The following is a 16,015-nucleotide window of genomic DNA, read 5'->3' on the forward strand; positions in this document are numbered from 1 at the left end:
ACATTTTCCAATAGTAGACAGATCTAAATGAATTCCATCCAACAAACTACTTTTGCTAATTTGATTTACTCAGTCCATAACTGGATTAAACCACTCTCATAATTATTAAATTGCCTTTGGCATCTTATTTCCAGATTAATTCTCTCTTCAATCATGTTATTATTGTTAGGAAACAATTTTACACTCGCTTTTGTGAAATTTCTCTTGAGTTATTTCTAACCATTCAGATCATACTTCTATTTATTCTAGGACAAGACAATCAACTTCATAATTAACATTAGATCTGTGACCTACCCTACTATTTTCTTGCCTTCTCCAAATGTTGTACCCTGAAATATTTAATTCTCTACCTTGGGTTCCTTGAACTATATTTCTATAGAAGTGATTAGGCCAAATATATTTGTCTCTATTTGTTTTGATGGTTTATCTATTTTGTTCTGAATATATCATACATTTAGATACACTGGCTTCAGTTTTAACTTTTACCATTTTTCTAGGATTTGTTATTATCATAATTTTCTTTGTCTCATTTCACCTGGCTGGACAGTCTACCATCATCTAAAATGCCATTTTTCCCACGGCCTTGATGTCCTCCTCATCTGAATTCATCCCTCTCTTTTAGTTCAATGCTCTCTCTTCAGAATCAGTTTCCAATTTGCCAGAAAAATGGACCAAATCTGTTTACAGGTGGGGTTTAAAAAGTCACAGAAAGCTGATTTACAAAGTACTAATAATTTCTCTGAAAATAAGTATTGTATAATATACCAGCTTGTTAAGGTACATCATATTTCTGGTTTAGGAACCACGGTCATTAACCTACATTACAGAGGTCTTTGATGAAGTAGTTCGTCAGTGAATACCACTGCAAAATTGGGTCACTGGACAAGATCAGATAGAATCAAAGGGGATATTAGAAAACTGAAGTGGATATGTCACACAATCAGAATAAGATTCTTTCTACCTCACTAAGTATAGAAATTAGGAAATGGCCAACATAAATTTTTTGGTTCATATATGTTGATGTGTTCCCAAAGAATTAGAAGAATGCAAGTGTTCAAAAAATGAGAAATCACTATAACACTGAAAGTGGGAAAGCTTTTAGGGACAGAATCTGGAGAAGTTTAACAGCCTTTAGAGGAAACATGGACTGGAAAAAAAAGAACCAGGCTAAAATTTCCCCACAGCAAATCACCACTTACTAATACGATTAATTATGTGTAACAAGGTAACAGAGGACAGTTGAAGGCAACATAGTTAATATTATAATAATGGAGTTTCAAAAGATGTTTGATAAAATAGCACATTTAGATTTGCTGATAAAAAGAAAGCTGAACACAAAGTTGGTAGAGGGATAGAACACAACTGTTATGAATTTCCTGAGACTGGGTTTTATGATCATTGCTACTTTTGATACATATGAATAACTTTGATTTGTAGGGGACACAATTGCAATATACGCAGGTAGCGTTAAAATACATCAAAATGGGAGGAAGATAGTTTTAGACTTCAAGAGGACAGGCGTATGCATGCAGCATTTCATTATCTTTGAGCAAAGACTAGCTTATTAAGATAAATATCCCTTCACTCTGCTATCTTTAAGAGCTCTATCTCTTTCTTGAAAGAATCCAGAGAATTGGCCTCCACTGCCTTCTGAGGCAGAGCATTCCACAGAACCACAACCCTCTGTGTGAAAAAAAGTTTTTCCTCAACTCCGTTTTAAATGGTCTACCCCTTATTCGTAAACTGTGGCCTCTGGTTCTGGACTCCCCCAACATCAGGAACATGTTTCCTGCCTCTAGCGTGTCCAATCCCTTAATAATCTTATATGTTTCAATCAGATCCCCTCTCATCCTTCTAAATTCCAGTGTATACAACCCCAGTCACTCCAATCTTTCAACATATGACAGTCCTGCCATCCCGGGAATTAACCTCGTGAACCTACGCTGCACTCCCTCAATAGCTAGAGTGTCCTTCCTCAAACTTGGAGACCAAAACTGCACACAGTACTCCAGGTGTGGTCTCACCAGGGCCCCGTACAACTGCAGAAGGACCTCTTTGCTCCTATACTCAACTCCCCTTGTTATGAAGGCCAACATGCCATTAGCTTATTTCACTGGCTGCTGTACCTGCATGCTTACTTTCAGTGACTGATGAACAAGGACACCTAGATCTCGTGGTACTTCCCCTTTTCCTAACTTGACACCATTCAGATAGTAATCTGCCTTCCTGTTCTTGCCACCAAAGTGGATAATCTCACATTTATCCACATTAAACTGCATCTGCCATGCATCTGCCCATTCACCCAACATGTCCAAGTCACCCTGCATTCTCATAACATCCTCCTCACATTTCACACTGCCACCCAGCTTTGTGTCATCTGCAAATTTGTTAATGTTACTTTTAATCCCTTCATCTAAATCATTAATGTATATTGTAAATAGCTGCGGTCCCAGCACCGAGCCTTGCGGTACCCCACTAGTCACTGCCTGCCATTCTGAAAAGGACCCATTAATCCCTACTCTTTGTTTCCTGTCAGCCAACCATTTTTCTATCCATGTCACTACCCTACCCCCAATACCATGTGGTTTAATTTTGCACACTAACCTCCTATGTGAGACCTTATCAAAGGCTTTCTGAAAGTCCAGGTACACTACATCCATTAGCTTTCCCATGTCCATTTTCATAGTTACATCCTCAAAAAATTCCAGAAGATTAGTCAAGCATGATTTCCCCTTCGTAAATCCATGCTGACTTGGACCTATCCTGCCACTGCTATCAAAATATGCCGCTATTTCATCTTTTATAATTGATTCCAGCATCTTCCCCACCACTGATATCAGACTAACTGGTCTATAATTGCCTGTTTTCTCTCTCCCTCCTTTCTTAAAAAGTGGGATAACATTAGCTACCCTCCAATCCACAGGAACTGATCCTGAATCTATAGAACATTGGGAAATGATTACCAATGCATCCACAATTTCTAGAGCCATCTCCTTAAGTACCCTGGGATGCAGACCATCAGGCCCTGGGGATTTATCAGCCTTCAGTCCCATCAGTTTACCCAACTCCATTTTCTGCCTGATGCGAATTTCCTTCAGTTCCTCCTTTACCCTAGGTCCTCTGGCCACTATTACATCTGGGAGATTGTTTGTGTCTTCCCTAGTGAAGACAGATCCAAAGTACCTGTTCAGCTCCTCTGCCATTTCCTTGTTCCCCATAATAATTTCACCCGTTTCTGTCTTCAAGGGCCCAACTTTGGTCTTAACTAATTTTTTCCTCTTCACATACCTAAAGAAGCTTTTACTATCCTCCTTTATATTCTTGGCTAGCTTACCTTCGTACCTCATCTTTTCCCCACGTATTGCCTTTTTAGTTATCTTCTTTTGCTCCTTAAAAGTCCCCCAAGCCTCTGGCTTCCCAATCATACTTCCTCTCTTTTATTTTTATACTGTCCTTGACTTCCCTTGTCATCCACAGTTGCCCCTTACTACCCTTAGAATCTTTCTTCCTCTTTGGAATGAACTGATCCTGCACCTTCTGTATTATTCCCAGAAATACCTGCCATTGTTGTTCCACTGTCATCCTTGCTAGGGTATCTTTCCAGCCAACTTTGGCCAGCTCCTCCCTCATGGGTCCATAGTCCCCTTTGTTCAACTGTAATACTGACACTTCGAGTTTCCATTCTCCCTCTCAAATTGTAGATTAAAACTTACCATATTATGGTCACTACCTCCTAATGGCTCCTTCACCTCATTCCCTTATCAAATCTGGCTCATTACACAACACTAAATCCAGAATTGCCTTTTCCTTGGTAGGCTCTAATACAAGCTGCTCTAAGAATCCATCTCTGAGGCATTCCACAAACTCCCTTTTTTGGGGTCCAGTACCAACCTGATTTTCCCAGTCTACCTGCATGTTGAAATCCCCCATAACAACGGTAGAATTACCTTTGCGACATGCCAATTTTAACTCTTGATTTAACTTGCACCCTATATCCAGGCTACTGTTTGGGGGCCTGTAGATAACTCCCATCAGGGTCTTTTTGCCCTTACAGTTTCTCAGTTCTATCCATACTGACTCTACATCTCCTGATTCTATGTCCCCCATCGCAAGTGACTGAATTTCAATCTAGGCATGATATGAAAGATTTGGTGAGAAAAGAGATTTTGTTCAGTCATTCAAGGGAACTTAGGTTATGGTTACATTGAATGACCTGTTCAATGCTGGCTTGTTTTCTTTAGAGTTGAGAAAGTGAAAAAAAATTACATTTCCTGAAAATTATGAAGAACTATGAAAAATTCTGAAGATCAAATAATTGTTTATAGTAGCTGAATGATTAGTTACTCGGCATTATAGACTGAGGAGAACAGATTTAAGACGATTTGCAAATGAACCACATCCACATTAAAGAAGACCTTTCTGTGAACCTAGTGTTTAGGTTTGGAAAATATAGCTTGACAAGGAGGATAGATACAAAGTAATTTGAGTACAAATTAATTTTGCAGGAATCTAAATCATTTTTAAACAAACATAATTAGCATCCATGTCATCATTCACAACAGTTGGTTATGTGTTTGTTTTCTTTACACATAGCTTTCAGGGTCTAGTTATTATTTATCCTGCTGGTTGGGAACAGCAAAACATTTATGATCCCAGTTTAATAACATTTACTTGTTGTGTCTATTTTATAACACATTGCTACATTAGTACCATTGTGTGTTTCATTGTATAATGGTCTTCACTGTAAATTAAGAAGTCCTCTGTTCCACAAAAATAGTTTAAAAAGATGATGAATAAAACACATACCTGTCTTTCATAAGCTGATAGAGGTTTTCTTTCATGTATTCAAAAATAAAGTAAAGATGGTCATTTTCCCTTATAACTTCTTTGAGCTTGATAATATTTGCATGATTTAACTTCTTTAGTGACTAAAAAATAGAAAATGCATTATTGATTTTGCATGGAAAGCATCTAGACAATGCAAAGTTCTGATATGTAGGTTGATGCATCAACACTTTCTTTTATATGACTAAGTCCTGTTATACATTGAAAGTTGTTTAAATGGAACAATTTTCTCTTGCAATTTTTCTTAGAATTCAATTTTGTATTTCTAAACCACTTACCAAGAAATTTAAAATTTTGTCAACAGTTACCTTTTCATTATCTTGGTAGAATTAATATTACAATATAACACAACTGTGTTCAAATTTCAGTATTTAACTTGCACAACAACAGAACTAATCATTATTATGCATACTATTAAGCTTTACTTAAATAAACTGTGATTAAAACAAGCTTAACGTTAAAGTTCTGTTTTCAAAACAGAGGAGAAACTACTATGGACTGTAGTATTCAAACTTTTTATCACATACTGGATTAAATTTGTTGTGCATTTTCTATCGATCGTTATCACATGCAAGAGTTACAATTTTGAGCTGTTTGTAGGATTAAGATACAAAGTACTTAAAAACAAATAAGAAAGGTCATATATTTCAGGCCACACTGTTCTGGGAAGCTCAAATATAAGTACAAATTAGCAACAAGCAACACTGTTGCAGTGGGGATCGGGGGGGGGGGGGGGGGGACAAAATTTAGAATGAAAATTGAAAAATCATTTACTTTTGATTTTATTTATTAATTATAATTAATTATAATGAAATACAGAACAACAAAGAAAATCTTTTGTGTTTCATAAACTTCTGGCGGCATCCATTTCTAGCTATGCAGCAACAAAGATGTGTGGGAGCATCTTAGTTAATGCATGGTCACACACCCACACAGTTTAGATGGAAAAAGTTACAATGCTTGGGAAAGAAATCCTGTCCTAGGGATGTTGCAGAGAAGGGAGAAAACATTGAATAAGGATTTTAAAAAATAGAATGCTGCAAACACGCAGAAGGTATTTCTATAACAAAAACCCCATTAAGTTAACTCTTACTTTGTTCACAGATGCTACTTGAGCTTTTTGGGATAAATGATTTCATTAAAAAGACAATTATTTGTTTTGTAGGTAGAAGAATATTTCACTTAAATAAGCAATGCTTAGAAATTCAAAAGCATAACATCAGTTTGCACACTCTTTGTATAGTAGCATTGAATTGGAAGGACTACAAAAGTTATTAAATTGGTGCCTTGCCTTGACACTGAAAAAAACACTTTAAAGTCCCCCCATCTCAAGTCTACCTCCCCCACAGATTTGTCAAATCTGTAATTCCTGACTCCCCTGGTTGTCAATGCCAATTCTCCTGCCTTTAGCACTTTGGCAGTCTTTTGTTCCATTTCCCAATCCCCACTAAATGTTGAACTCCATCCTGCTCTTTCTCTTTGCACTCCTAAAGAAACTGGTCATACTCAGAATTCTTGACAAAGTTAATCTTTCTTTTGCATTTATTTAATTATCCAAGTATATCATGACATAAAGTTAGACAGCAGTGTGGACTATGTGAAGGAAGCACAAGGGCCAAAGTAATGGCCTTGACAGATGGAATATAAATATAGAAAAAAGTGTGAAATTATGCACTTTGGTTAAAAAAATACAAAAATCATCAAAAGGGTGACAGACTTGTTAGTGACACGAGAGGCTGCAGATGCTAGAATTTTGACCCAAAACAAAAATTGTCCATGTCCCTCCGGAGATACTTACCCACTGAATCCTTCTGGCTTTTTATGTGTTGCTGTAAAATGTTAGTGTTCGGAGTCAAGTATCCATGTATACAATTTATAGAAAGTTAACAAATATGCTTAGCAAGCAGTTTGGAAGGTAACCAGCATCTTGTCCTCTACGGCAAGAGTATTTCAGTACAATAGTGGGGCTATCTTGCCCAAATGTACATGGCCTTAGTGAGATTGCATCTGGAATACAACCTATAGGTCTGGCCTGCTTACTAACACAAGGACATACTATACAGCGAGGAAGTGCCGCATACAGTACTTGTTGTTCCAATTCCTACAGAGTTTGCTCCCCCAGTATCTGAACTTATGCAATAAATTAGAAATCCACTTCATCAGTGTTTGACTGTGGGGGATGGGGTGGGGAGGAAGAAAGAGATGGAATGTGTTTCAGTCCCTAAAGGAATCACATGTACTACTTAATAGAGACAGAATCATTATGAGGGAGTGAACAATTATTTGCTGTACCTTAACTTCTCTGAGGTTCATACATTCATCCCAGGAATAGAATTTCCTCTTCATCCTGCACAATTAAACATATGCACTGAAAGAAAGAGCTCAAATGAAGCCTCGGTATAGGTACTAAATATATTCTTAAAAGGTAATGAGAAAATTAAGCTTAGTATACATCAAGATAACCTAATACTCTCTCTAAACATAATGTAGACTGGATGAGTACAGAATTCTCTCACTATATTAGACAAGCTGATTAATGCATGTACCAAAAATATAAATGCTCTTGAAATTTACTGAAACATTTTTGGCATCTGTGAACTTTCATATACAGTTGAAGCTCCCATCAATTTTAGTTGTCAAGAGGAATCCATCAGAGCATACTTTGTACAGGGTCTGTCCTTTCATGCAGTCTGTAATTACACTCAGTAGCCACTTTATTAGGTAGCCCCTGTATCTAATGAAGTGGCCATTGAGTGCATGTTTGTGGTCTCCTGCTGCTGTAGCCCATCCACTTAAAGGTTTGATGTAACAGCAAACGATAGCTGAAACTTAGAGTGGAGGAGGGGAGGGGGAAGGGAACGTCGACTCAGACCATGAGAGGCCTTCATCGGGCATTTTCATGCCTTACAAGGTGCAGATTGGAAGTCTGTGTGGGGCGTCACTCCTCGCACAGACACTAGAGCAATGTGTGGTTAGGTGCCTTGCTCAAGGATACAAACATGCTGCCACAGCTGAGGCTCGAACTAGTGACCTTCAGATCACTAGATGAACGCCTTAACCACTTGGAGGGGAGAGATGAAGTAAAGAGCTGGGAAGTTGATTGGTGAAAGAGACAGAAGGCCCTGGAAGAAAGAAAAAGGGGGGAGGAGCACCAGAGGCAGGCAATGGGCGGGCAAGGAAATAAGGTGAGAAAGGGAAAAGGGGATGGGAAATGGTAAAGGAGGGGAGGGGGCATTACCAGGAGTTTGAGAAATTGATGTTCATGCTATCAGGTTGGAAACTGGATAACCCAAACTAAGGTGTTGTTCCTCCAACACAATAGTGGAGGAGGCCATGGATGGACATATTGAATGGGAATGGGAAGTGGAATTAAAATGGGTGGCCACTGGGAGATCCCGCTTGTTCTGGCGGACAGAGCATTAATACTCTTCTCATTCCAAATCTGATATGTCTCGCTTTGTCGAGCATTTATGCTCTGATATGTCCATCCATGGCCTCCTCCACTGTCATGATGAGGCCACACTCAAGTTGGAGAACAACACCTTATCTTCTCCTCCAACCTGATGGCATGAACATCAATTTCTCAAACTTCCGGTAATGGCTCCCACCGTTCCCCCCTCCCCCCATCCCCTTTTCCCTCCCTCACCTTATCTCATTGTCTGCCCATCGCTTCCCTCTGGTGCTCCGTCCCCACTTTTCTTTCTTCTATCGACTTCCCAGCTCTTTTCTTCATCCTTCCCTCTCCAAGTTTCACCTCTTGCCTAGTGTTTTTCTCTCTCCCCTCCCCACCCTTTTGTATCTGCTCCTCAGCTTTTTTCTCCAGTCCTGCCAAAGGGTTTCGGCCCGAAACATCGACTGTACTTTTTTCCATAAATGCTGCTTGGCCTACTGAGTTCCTCCAGTATTTTGTGTGTGTTGCTTGGATTTCCAGCATCTGCAAATTTTCCCTTGTTTGTTTTTCAAACTTCTATAGATGCGTGGTGGAGAGTATATTGACTGACTGCATCACAGCCTGGCATGGAAACACCAATGTCCTCAAATGGAAAATCCTACAAAAAGTAGTGGATATGCCCAGTCCATCATGGGTAAAGCCCTCCCAACAACTGAGCGTATTTGTATGAAACACTGTTGCAGGAAAGCAGGAAATCCAGTGTCACCGACATGCTCTCTAACCTTCAATGGGAACCACTTGAAAACCGATGTATTAAACTACAGATAATTTTCATTTTCAAAGAAGTTCACAATATCACTCCTTCAAACATCCAAATTCGTCACAGGGTCAGTTCAACTCGACAGCAAACTGGATCTCACATATTGGAAACTCCTTCATTCAATAAGATTTGCTACCAGTACCCCCTCTACCCAAGATCAACAAGAAAGTGGAATCTTCTGCCGCCAGACCTGCGCAGTATTGCTGACATTAATACTTTTAAAGATAGACTCAATCAAATCGATTTAGGGGATCTAGTCAAAAAAGCTTATTTTACAATTTAACTCCCACGCTGTTCACACCGACTGCACATTATAGCAGCCATCCGGCAGTGCTTGCGCAGTACCAAGCAGAAACAGAAGCATCAAGAACCACACCACCCAGGACATGTTCTCTTCTCGCTGCCACAACAAGGAAGGTAGTACAATAGCCTCAGGATTCACACCAACAGGTTCAGGAACAGTTTTTAGCCTTCAACTATTGGGCTCTTGAACAAAAGGAGATCATTTCACTCAACCCAACACTGAACTGTTCCCACAAACCATGGAGTCACTTACAAGGACTCTCCATCTCATGTTTTCAATATTTATTGCTTTTTTATTTATCATTTTTTCTTTCTTTTTTTTAATCTGTAGTTTGTTGTCTTTTGCACACTGGCTGAACGCCAAAGTTTATGCAGTCTTTCATGATCCTATTATGGTTATTATTCTATTATGGATTTTTTTAAAGTATGCCCACAGAAAATAAATCTCAGAGTTGTATTTGGTGACATGTATGCACTTTGATAATAAACTTACTTTATAACTAGAGATGGATTTCTACTGGATGCTTTCCTCTCAACAGTAATGATGGGTGCCACAGCTGGTGGCGCTCAGTGCGGGGGTAGGGGCACTTTAAGAGATTTGGAAACTGATCTCTTAAGTGGCCAGCAGCTCATCTGGAGATACAGGCCACTACAGATGCAATTCACCTTCTAGCTTTCAATTTAAATGGAGACATACACTTTTAAATGCATACCAAGTACAAACCCCATTTCCAGAAAAGTTGGGATATTTTCCAAAATGCAATAAAAACAAAAATCTGCGATATATTAATTCACGTGCACCTTTATTTAACTGACAAAAGTACAAAGAAAAGATTTTCTATAGTTTTACTGACCAACTTAATTGTATTTTGTAAACATACACAAATTTAGAATTTGATGGCTGCAACACACTCAACAAAAGTTGGGACAGAGACATGTTTACCATTGTGTTACATCACCTTTCCTTTTAATAACACTTTTTAATTATCTTGGAACTGAGGATACTAATTGTAGTAGATTTGCAATTGGAAATTTTGTCCATTCTTGCTTGATTTAAGACTTCTCAACAGTCCATGGTCTCTGTTGTCTGATTCTCCTCTTCATGATGCGCCATACATTTTCAATAGGAGATAGATCTGGACTGGCAGCAGGCCAGTCAAGCACACCCACTCTGTGTCTACAAAGCCACGCTGTTGTAGCCCGTGCAGAATGTGGTCTGGCATTGTCCTGCTGAAATAAGCATGGACGTCTCGGGAAGAGACGTCGCCTTGATGCCAACATATGTTTCTCTAAAATCCTAATATACGCCTCAGAGTCAATGGTACCTTCACATACATGCAACTCACCCATGCCATGGGCACTGATGCACCCCATACCATCACAGATGCTGGCTTTTGCACCTTTCGCTGATAACAATCTGGATGGTCGTTTTCATCTTTGGCACGGAGAACCTGATGCCCGTTTTTTCCAAAAACTAGCTGAAATGTGGACTCATCTGACCACAGCACACGGTTCCACAGTCTTTCGGTCCATCTGAGATGAGCTCGGGCCCAGAGAATTCGCTGGTGTTTCTGCATAGAGTTGATGTATGGCTTCCTCCTTGCGTAATACAGTTTCAAGTTGCATTTCTGGATGCAGTGACAGACTGTGTTGAGTGACAATGGTTTTCTGAAGTACTCCCGAGCCCAGGTGGCTATAATTGTCACAGTAGCATGACGGTTTCTTAGGCAGTGCTGCCTGAGGGCTCGAAGATCACGCGCATTCAACAGTGGTTTCCGACCTTGCCCTTTACGCACTGAGATGTCTCTGAATTCTCTGAATCTTTTCACAATATTATGTACTGTAGATGTTGAAAGGCCTAAATTCTCTGCAATCTTGCATTGAGAAATGTTCCTTTTGAACTGACTAACAATTCCCTCACGAATTTTGGCACAAAGGGGTGAGCCATGACCCATCCTTGCTTTCAAAGACTGAGCCTTTGATGGATGCTACTTTTATACCCAGTCATGATACCTCACCTGCTACCAATTAGCCTGCTTAATGTGGAGTCTTCCAAACCGGTGTCTCTTGAATATCCTGTGCACTTTTCAATCTTATTTTAACTCTGTCCCAACTTTTGTTGAGTGTGTTGCAGCCATCAAATTCTAAATTTGTGTATATTTACAAAATACAATTAAGTTGGTCAGTAAAACTATTGAAAATCTTTTCTCTGTACTTTTGTCAGTTAAATAAAGGTTCATGTGAATTAATATATCACAGATTTTTGGTTTTATTGCATTTTGGAAACTATCCCAACTTTTCTGGTAATGGGGTTTATAGGTTGTTTGTTTCATGACATTACTCGTAACAAAATAACAGTGGTTATTTAGATTTACTGCTTGATCTTAAACCTGCAGGCCCGTTTTAGATTTGCTGAGGTTAAATAATATGGAAAACTCTGGAAGAAAAAAATTTTTGGACACTAAATGGAACCTACCAGAGTAAAAAGGCCGATACATTATCTGTGTGTACTTCCAAAAAAAAATGACAATTGAAAAACAAAAATAAACAAAGTTTGTTGTTTCTTTCACATTTTGTGCTCACAGAAGTTCCATAGGAGTGAATTTTATTCCATATCTTGCATATTTGGGGATAAATTTCTGTAATCTGAAGTGTCATGCTTAAAATACAGCTTCTAGGTGTCATCTTTCTCAGTACAACTCACATAAAAAATTGATGTTCCCTCTTCTATCATTCTCCTAGGTGAATTTCCAGAAACTACCAGAAGCAAATTGCACTTGAGTGGATGAATTGCTTGCCATGCCATTTGCGCAAATAATGAGATCATTCTAAGTGCAATGCGAATTTAGAGCAGTGGTGGGGAAAATTAAGTCACATTGATTTAAACCAATTCATAATTCAGGCACTCATAATTCAGTCAGGTTGATTAACATAACTCTGTCGGCACCAACGAAATGTTAAACAATAAGAATTTACAATGTAAAAGTAGGTTATTTGTCCCAACTAATCTATTCTTTCAGTTCTTCTTCTCTTTTGGCCAATCCTTTTGGTAGACCTTTTAATTTCTTCCTTTGCCAGATGTTTACTTAACTTCCCTTTAAATCTGCCTTTCATCTTAACATCTATTCATGATGTAGGAAGAAAAAGAAGAAAGCCCTTAACTCTGAGTGGAGTCATCGGGACGCCATCATGACGGCTTTTTTTTAAAGCAGGCTTTCTTATTTTTACGATGCCTAGTTGCTAGCTCGATGCTCAGCCCAGCACAGATGGAAAGCGTGCAAGGGAGCTGGCTGGATTCGAACTCGGGAGCCTTCGCTCCGAAGTCCGGCACTGATGCCACTTCGCCACCAGCTGGCATTCATGATATAGGAGTATGGATAATTTACTCTATTTGCTGGAACTTTGAACATTTGCTATACAGTATCTATCTATTACATATTCCTTAGTAGACTTTTCACAACTTAATTTCCTACTTGTATGTCTTCATCCAAGTGATTTATACAAATTGCAAGACAGTATGCTTCCAGCAGCAATCCCTGTGGTACATCATGCTAGAGAAAATGACGATGTTTGTCTACATTATAATTTGTAGTTTATAATGTGTAGTTTGCCTACATTATTTTTTGTTTGCTAGCTAACTATCTATGATTGTTTTTTTACTTCCTACACCACAAGCTTTTATTTTCCACCATAATCTTTAAAAGCACAATTTATCAAATGCACTTTTTTATAATTCAGACTGTTGTTATCTATGGAAAACTGAGGAATATGGGGATTTGCTGAAAATGTGGTTAGGTTGTCAAATGGCAGAGTAAACTTAGAGGGCTATTTGGTGTATCTCTGTTCATATTTCTTATTTTTTGAGACTACCTTTTAGGTAATCTTCTTAAATCTGTATTGTTTTATTTATCTTCCTGGTCTTCCATAAATAGAAATAGTTTCTCTTTATCTTGAACAACATTCACCAATATCAACTTATTTCTGAAAGTACCTTGCTCAAAGAGAAGCCAGAATTTCCCAGTGGTCAGCCATTTTAATTCCATTTCTTATTCTGTTAATGTCTCCTCTACTGCCAAGCTGAGGCTAGATGCAGGCTAGAGTAACAACACCTCATATTCCACCTTGGTAGACTCGAATTTAATAGCATCAACTTCCAGTAACCACTCCTCTCCAATCCCCTCTCCCTCATCCCCATTCATCCACTGTTGTTTCCCCTTACCCAGCCCATCACACGCACTTTCTCCCTCTGGTATTGCACTTCTTTCACTTTATTCTGTGGTCTATTGCCCTCTCCTATCAGATTTCATCTTATTTAACTCTTTGCCTCTCCCACTCATCAGTTCCTAGTTTCACCTATTATTTCCACTCCCCTTCCCTCCCTATCTACTTTTCCCCCTCTACCCGAGTTCACTTATCACCTGCCACCTGCTCCTTCTCTTCTCCTCACCCATTTTATTCTAGCTTCTGCCCTCTTTCTTTCCAGTCCTGATGAAGGCTTGAAATGTTGACTGTTCATTTGCCTCTATAGATACTTCTGAGTTCCTCCAGTACTGTGTTGTTCCAAAGAAAATCAAAACCTGTTTCTCTGAGCTATTCAAATAATAGAAATCTCTCAAATATGAAACTGTTACAATTGTAGGTAAGCAGCATCACATTTTTGTGTTTATATAACAGGGTGGCAGTGCTCCTCTGCCTGAGCCACATGACTCAATTTAACCAAAGCTTTGTTTCCGGTTCTTCATTCTGAAAATTCCTCATGTCATAATGGTTTACAAAATTACAAATTTAAATTTCTCACCTGTATGTATTTTCCATGAATATAATTGTAACATGTAAATGTAGATAACAAGTTTTTCTCACAATTTTTGTAGAAAAAGCACACATACCTTTTAATTGCCACCAATTCTCCGGATTCATTACTCTTTCCCATAAGCACACAGCCATATGTGCCATCTCCTAACTGTTTCAGAGTTGTGTATCGATTCATATTTTGAGAAAAAAATCTATATAGTTCAGTACTTAAGGCTTATGTAAGATATTTCTTCATCTTGATTCACAGTTTCAAAAATTGTACAACTCCAAGAGTGCTTTAAAAGCCTTCTGATAGTTATCTCAGAAATGAAAGTAGTCCTTGGATGTATGGTTGTTTAGCATTTCCTTAATGCATATTTGCAATAGGTTTCAAGACTATAGTCGCAAGTGTTCCTCTGTCACTCTGCTGTAAAAGCAAAACAGAAGTGTCTTTATACTTCATTTGACACTGCATCATATCATATACAATATATACAATCAAGCACCATACAAGCGTAAACTTTTTGCCACTTCCTTGTTATTTTTTTTTTGTTTGAACAGAAAAATATTTCAAAACATGAGCCCAAATATCTGGCCAGCTTCTGACAACTGGGCCAAGCACAGGTGTTTTCAGCCATTCATGAAATGCAAATCAGGGAGTTCAGTGTTGAAACATTCTTAAGTAATGAATAGTCTTTAATACTAGGCAATTGTTGTCTACTGGTCCAGGGATCTAATTTTTTCCAGGAAGAAATGGGATCCTACAATTCATTTTAGCACCTGAAACTGTGCAATGAATTTAAACATTAAGAGCAATGCCCAGATATTGCTTTTGTAGAATTCAGGCATTGCTTGCATATGCCAGACTTCTAAAGCTTGGAACAGCTCAATATTACTCTCATAGAATGTACATAGATTATTCTAAATAGATTACTGAGGAATAAGGGCACTACACCACAATATGCTTGTTATTCTTTCAGACACGTGTTGTTACTAATGGTGTAGAGAGTGGGCGGGGTGGAAAGGAATGTATAATTTTAAGATGCATTCAACAATTAACATCTTCGCCTCACAAAAGTGATCTTCAATTGTATGTAAATGAGTTAATTTTACTTGATGTTGGGACAAATATGGATGGGGAACAATGGGCCATTAGGCTTTTCGTAATAACAGTATTTAGGAAATAAAGGAATGCATGTTATTGTGGTTTTATTACAAATTGCGTGGCCAAGGGGTTAAGGCATTCGTCTAGTGATCTGAAAGATGCTAATTCGAGCCTTGGCTGAGGCAATGTGTTGTGTCCTTGAGCAAGACACTCAACCACACATTGCTCTGCGACAACATCGGTGCCAAGTTGTATGGGTCCTAACACCCTTTCCTTAGACAACATCGGTGGCGTGGAGAGGGGAGACTTGTAGCATGGTCTTCCATACAACCTTGCCCAGGCCTGTGCCCTGGAAACCTTCCAAGGCCCAAATCTATGGTCTCAAGAGACTAACGGATGCCTATTATTATTAAAATTACAAATCAAGCTTGGCACAAGAGTCTGAACAAAATTTCACCCCAAAGAAAATCAGAAAATTCATGATTGCAGTTGGAGGAGTACAACAACCAGCCATTTGTTATCACATTTCTGAAGCTAGCTCAGTGTCCGAAAGCACTACAAAATTAAAAACAGTTGTAAAGATAAAGGTTACAATATTAGTACAAGCATCATAAATTGTGAATTAATTTCTAGAAATGAATAAAGATTTAAAATTGGGCACTAGCATCAAACTGTATAAGGTTTATGATATGAAGATGATATGCATTTGAAAAAGATGAGGAAGGAAATGCAAGTTATAAGAGTACAGAGAAATTTTACA

General features: G+C 38.6%; 1 protein-coding gene across 4 annotated transcripts in view; it reads right to left on the minus strand.

Moving 5' to 3' along the window:
• mak (male germ cell-associated kinase) overlaps positions 1–16,015 on the minus strand; it is a 114,394-nt gene that overhangs the window by 64,345 nt on the left and 34,034 nt on the right. For 3 of the 4 annotated variants that reach the window (XM_072283077.1, XM_072283076.1, XM_072283075.1), the window contains exons 2-4: positions 14,246–14,577; positions 7,138–7,192; positions 4,807–4,928 (exon numbers count right to left, since the gene is read on the minus strand). In XM_072283077.1, coding sequence (XP_072139178.1) covers positions 4,807–4,928; positions 7,138–7,192; positions 14,246–14,346 — 278 coding nt within the window. In that variant the 5' untranslated portion in view covers positions 14,347–14,577. Of the gene's footprint in view, positions 1–4,806; positions 4,929–7,137; positions 7,193–14,245; positions 14,578–16,015 lie in introns of those variants that run through there. The other variant, XM_072283079.1, reaches the window with a different exon arrangement.

This window comes from Mobula birostris, chromosome 19, assembly GCF_030028105.1.
Source record: "Mobula birostris isolate sMobBir1 chromosome 19, sMobBir1.hap1, whole genome shotgun sequence".
NCBI classification, from domain to species: Eukaryota; Metazoa; Chordata; class Chondrichthyes; order Myliobatiformes; family Myliobatidae; genus Mobula; species Mobula birostris.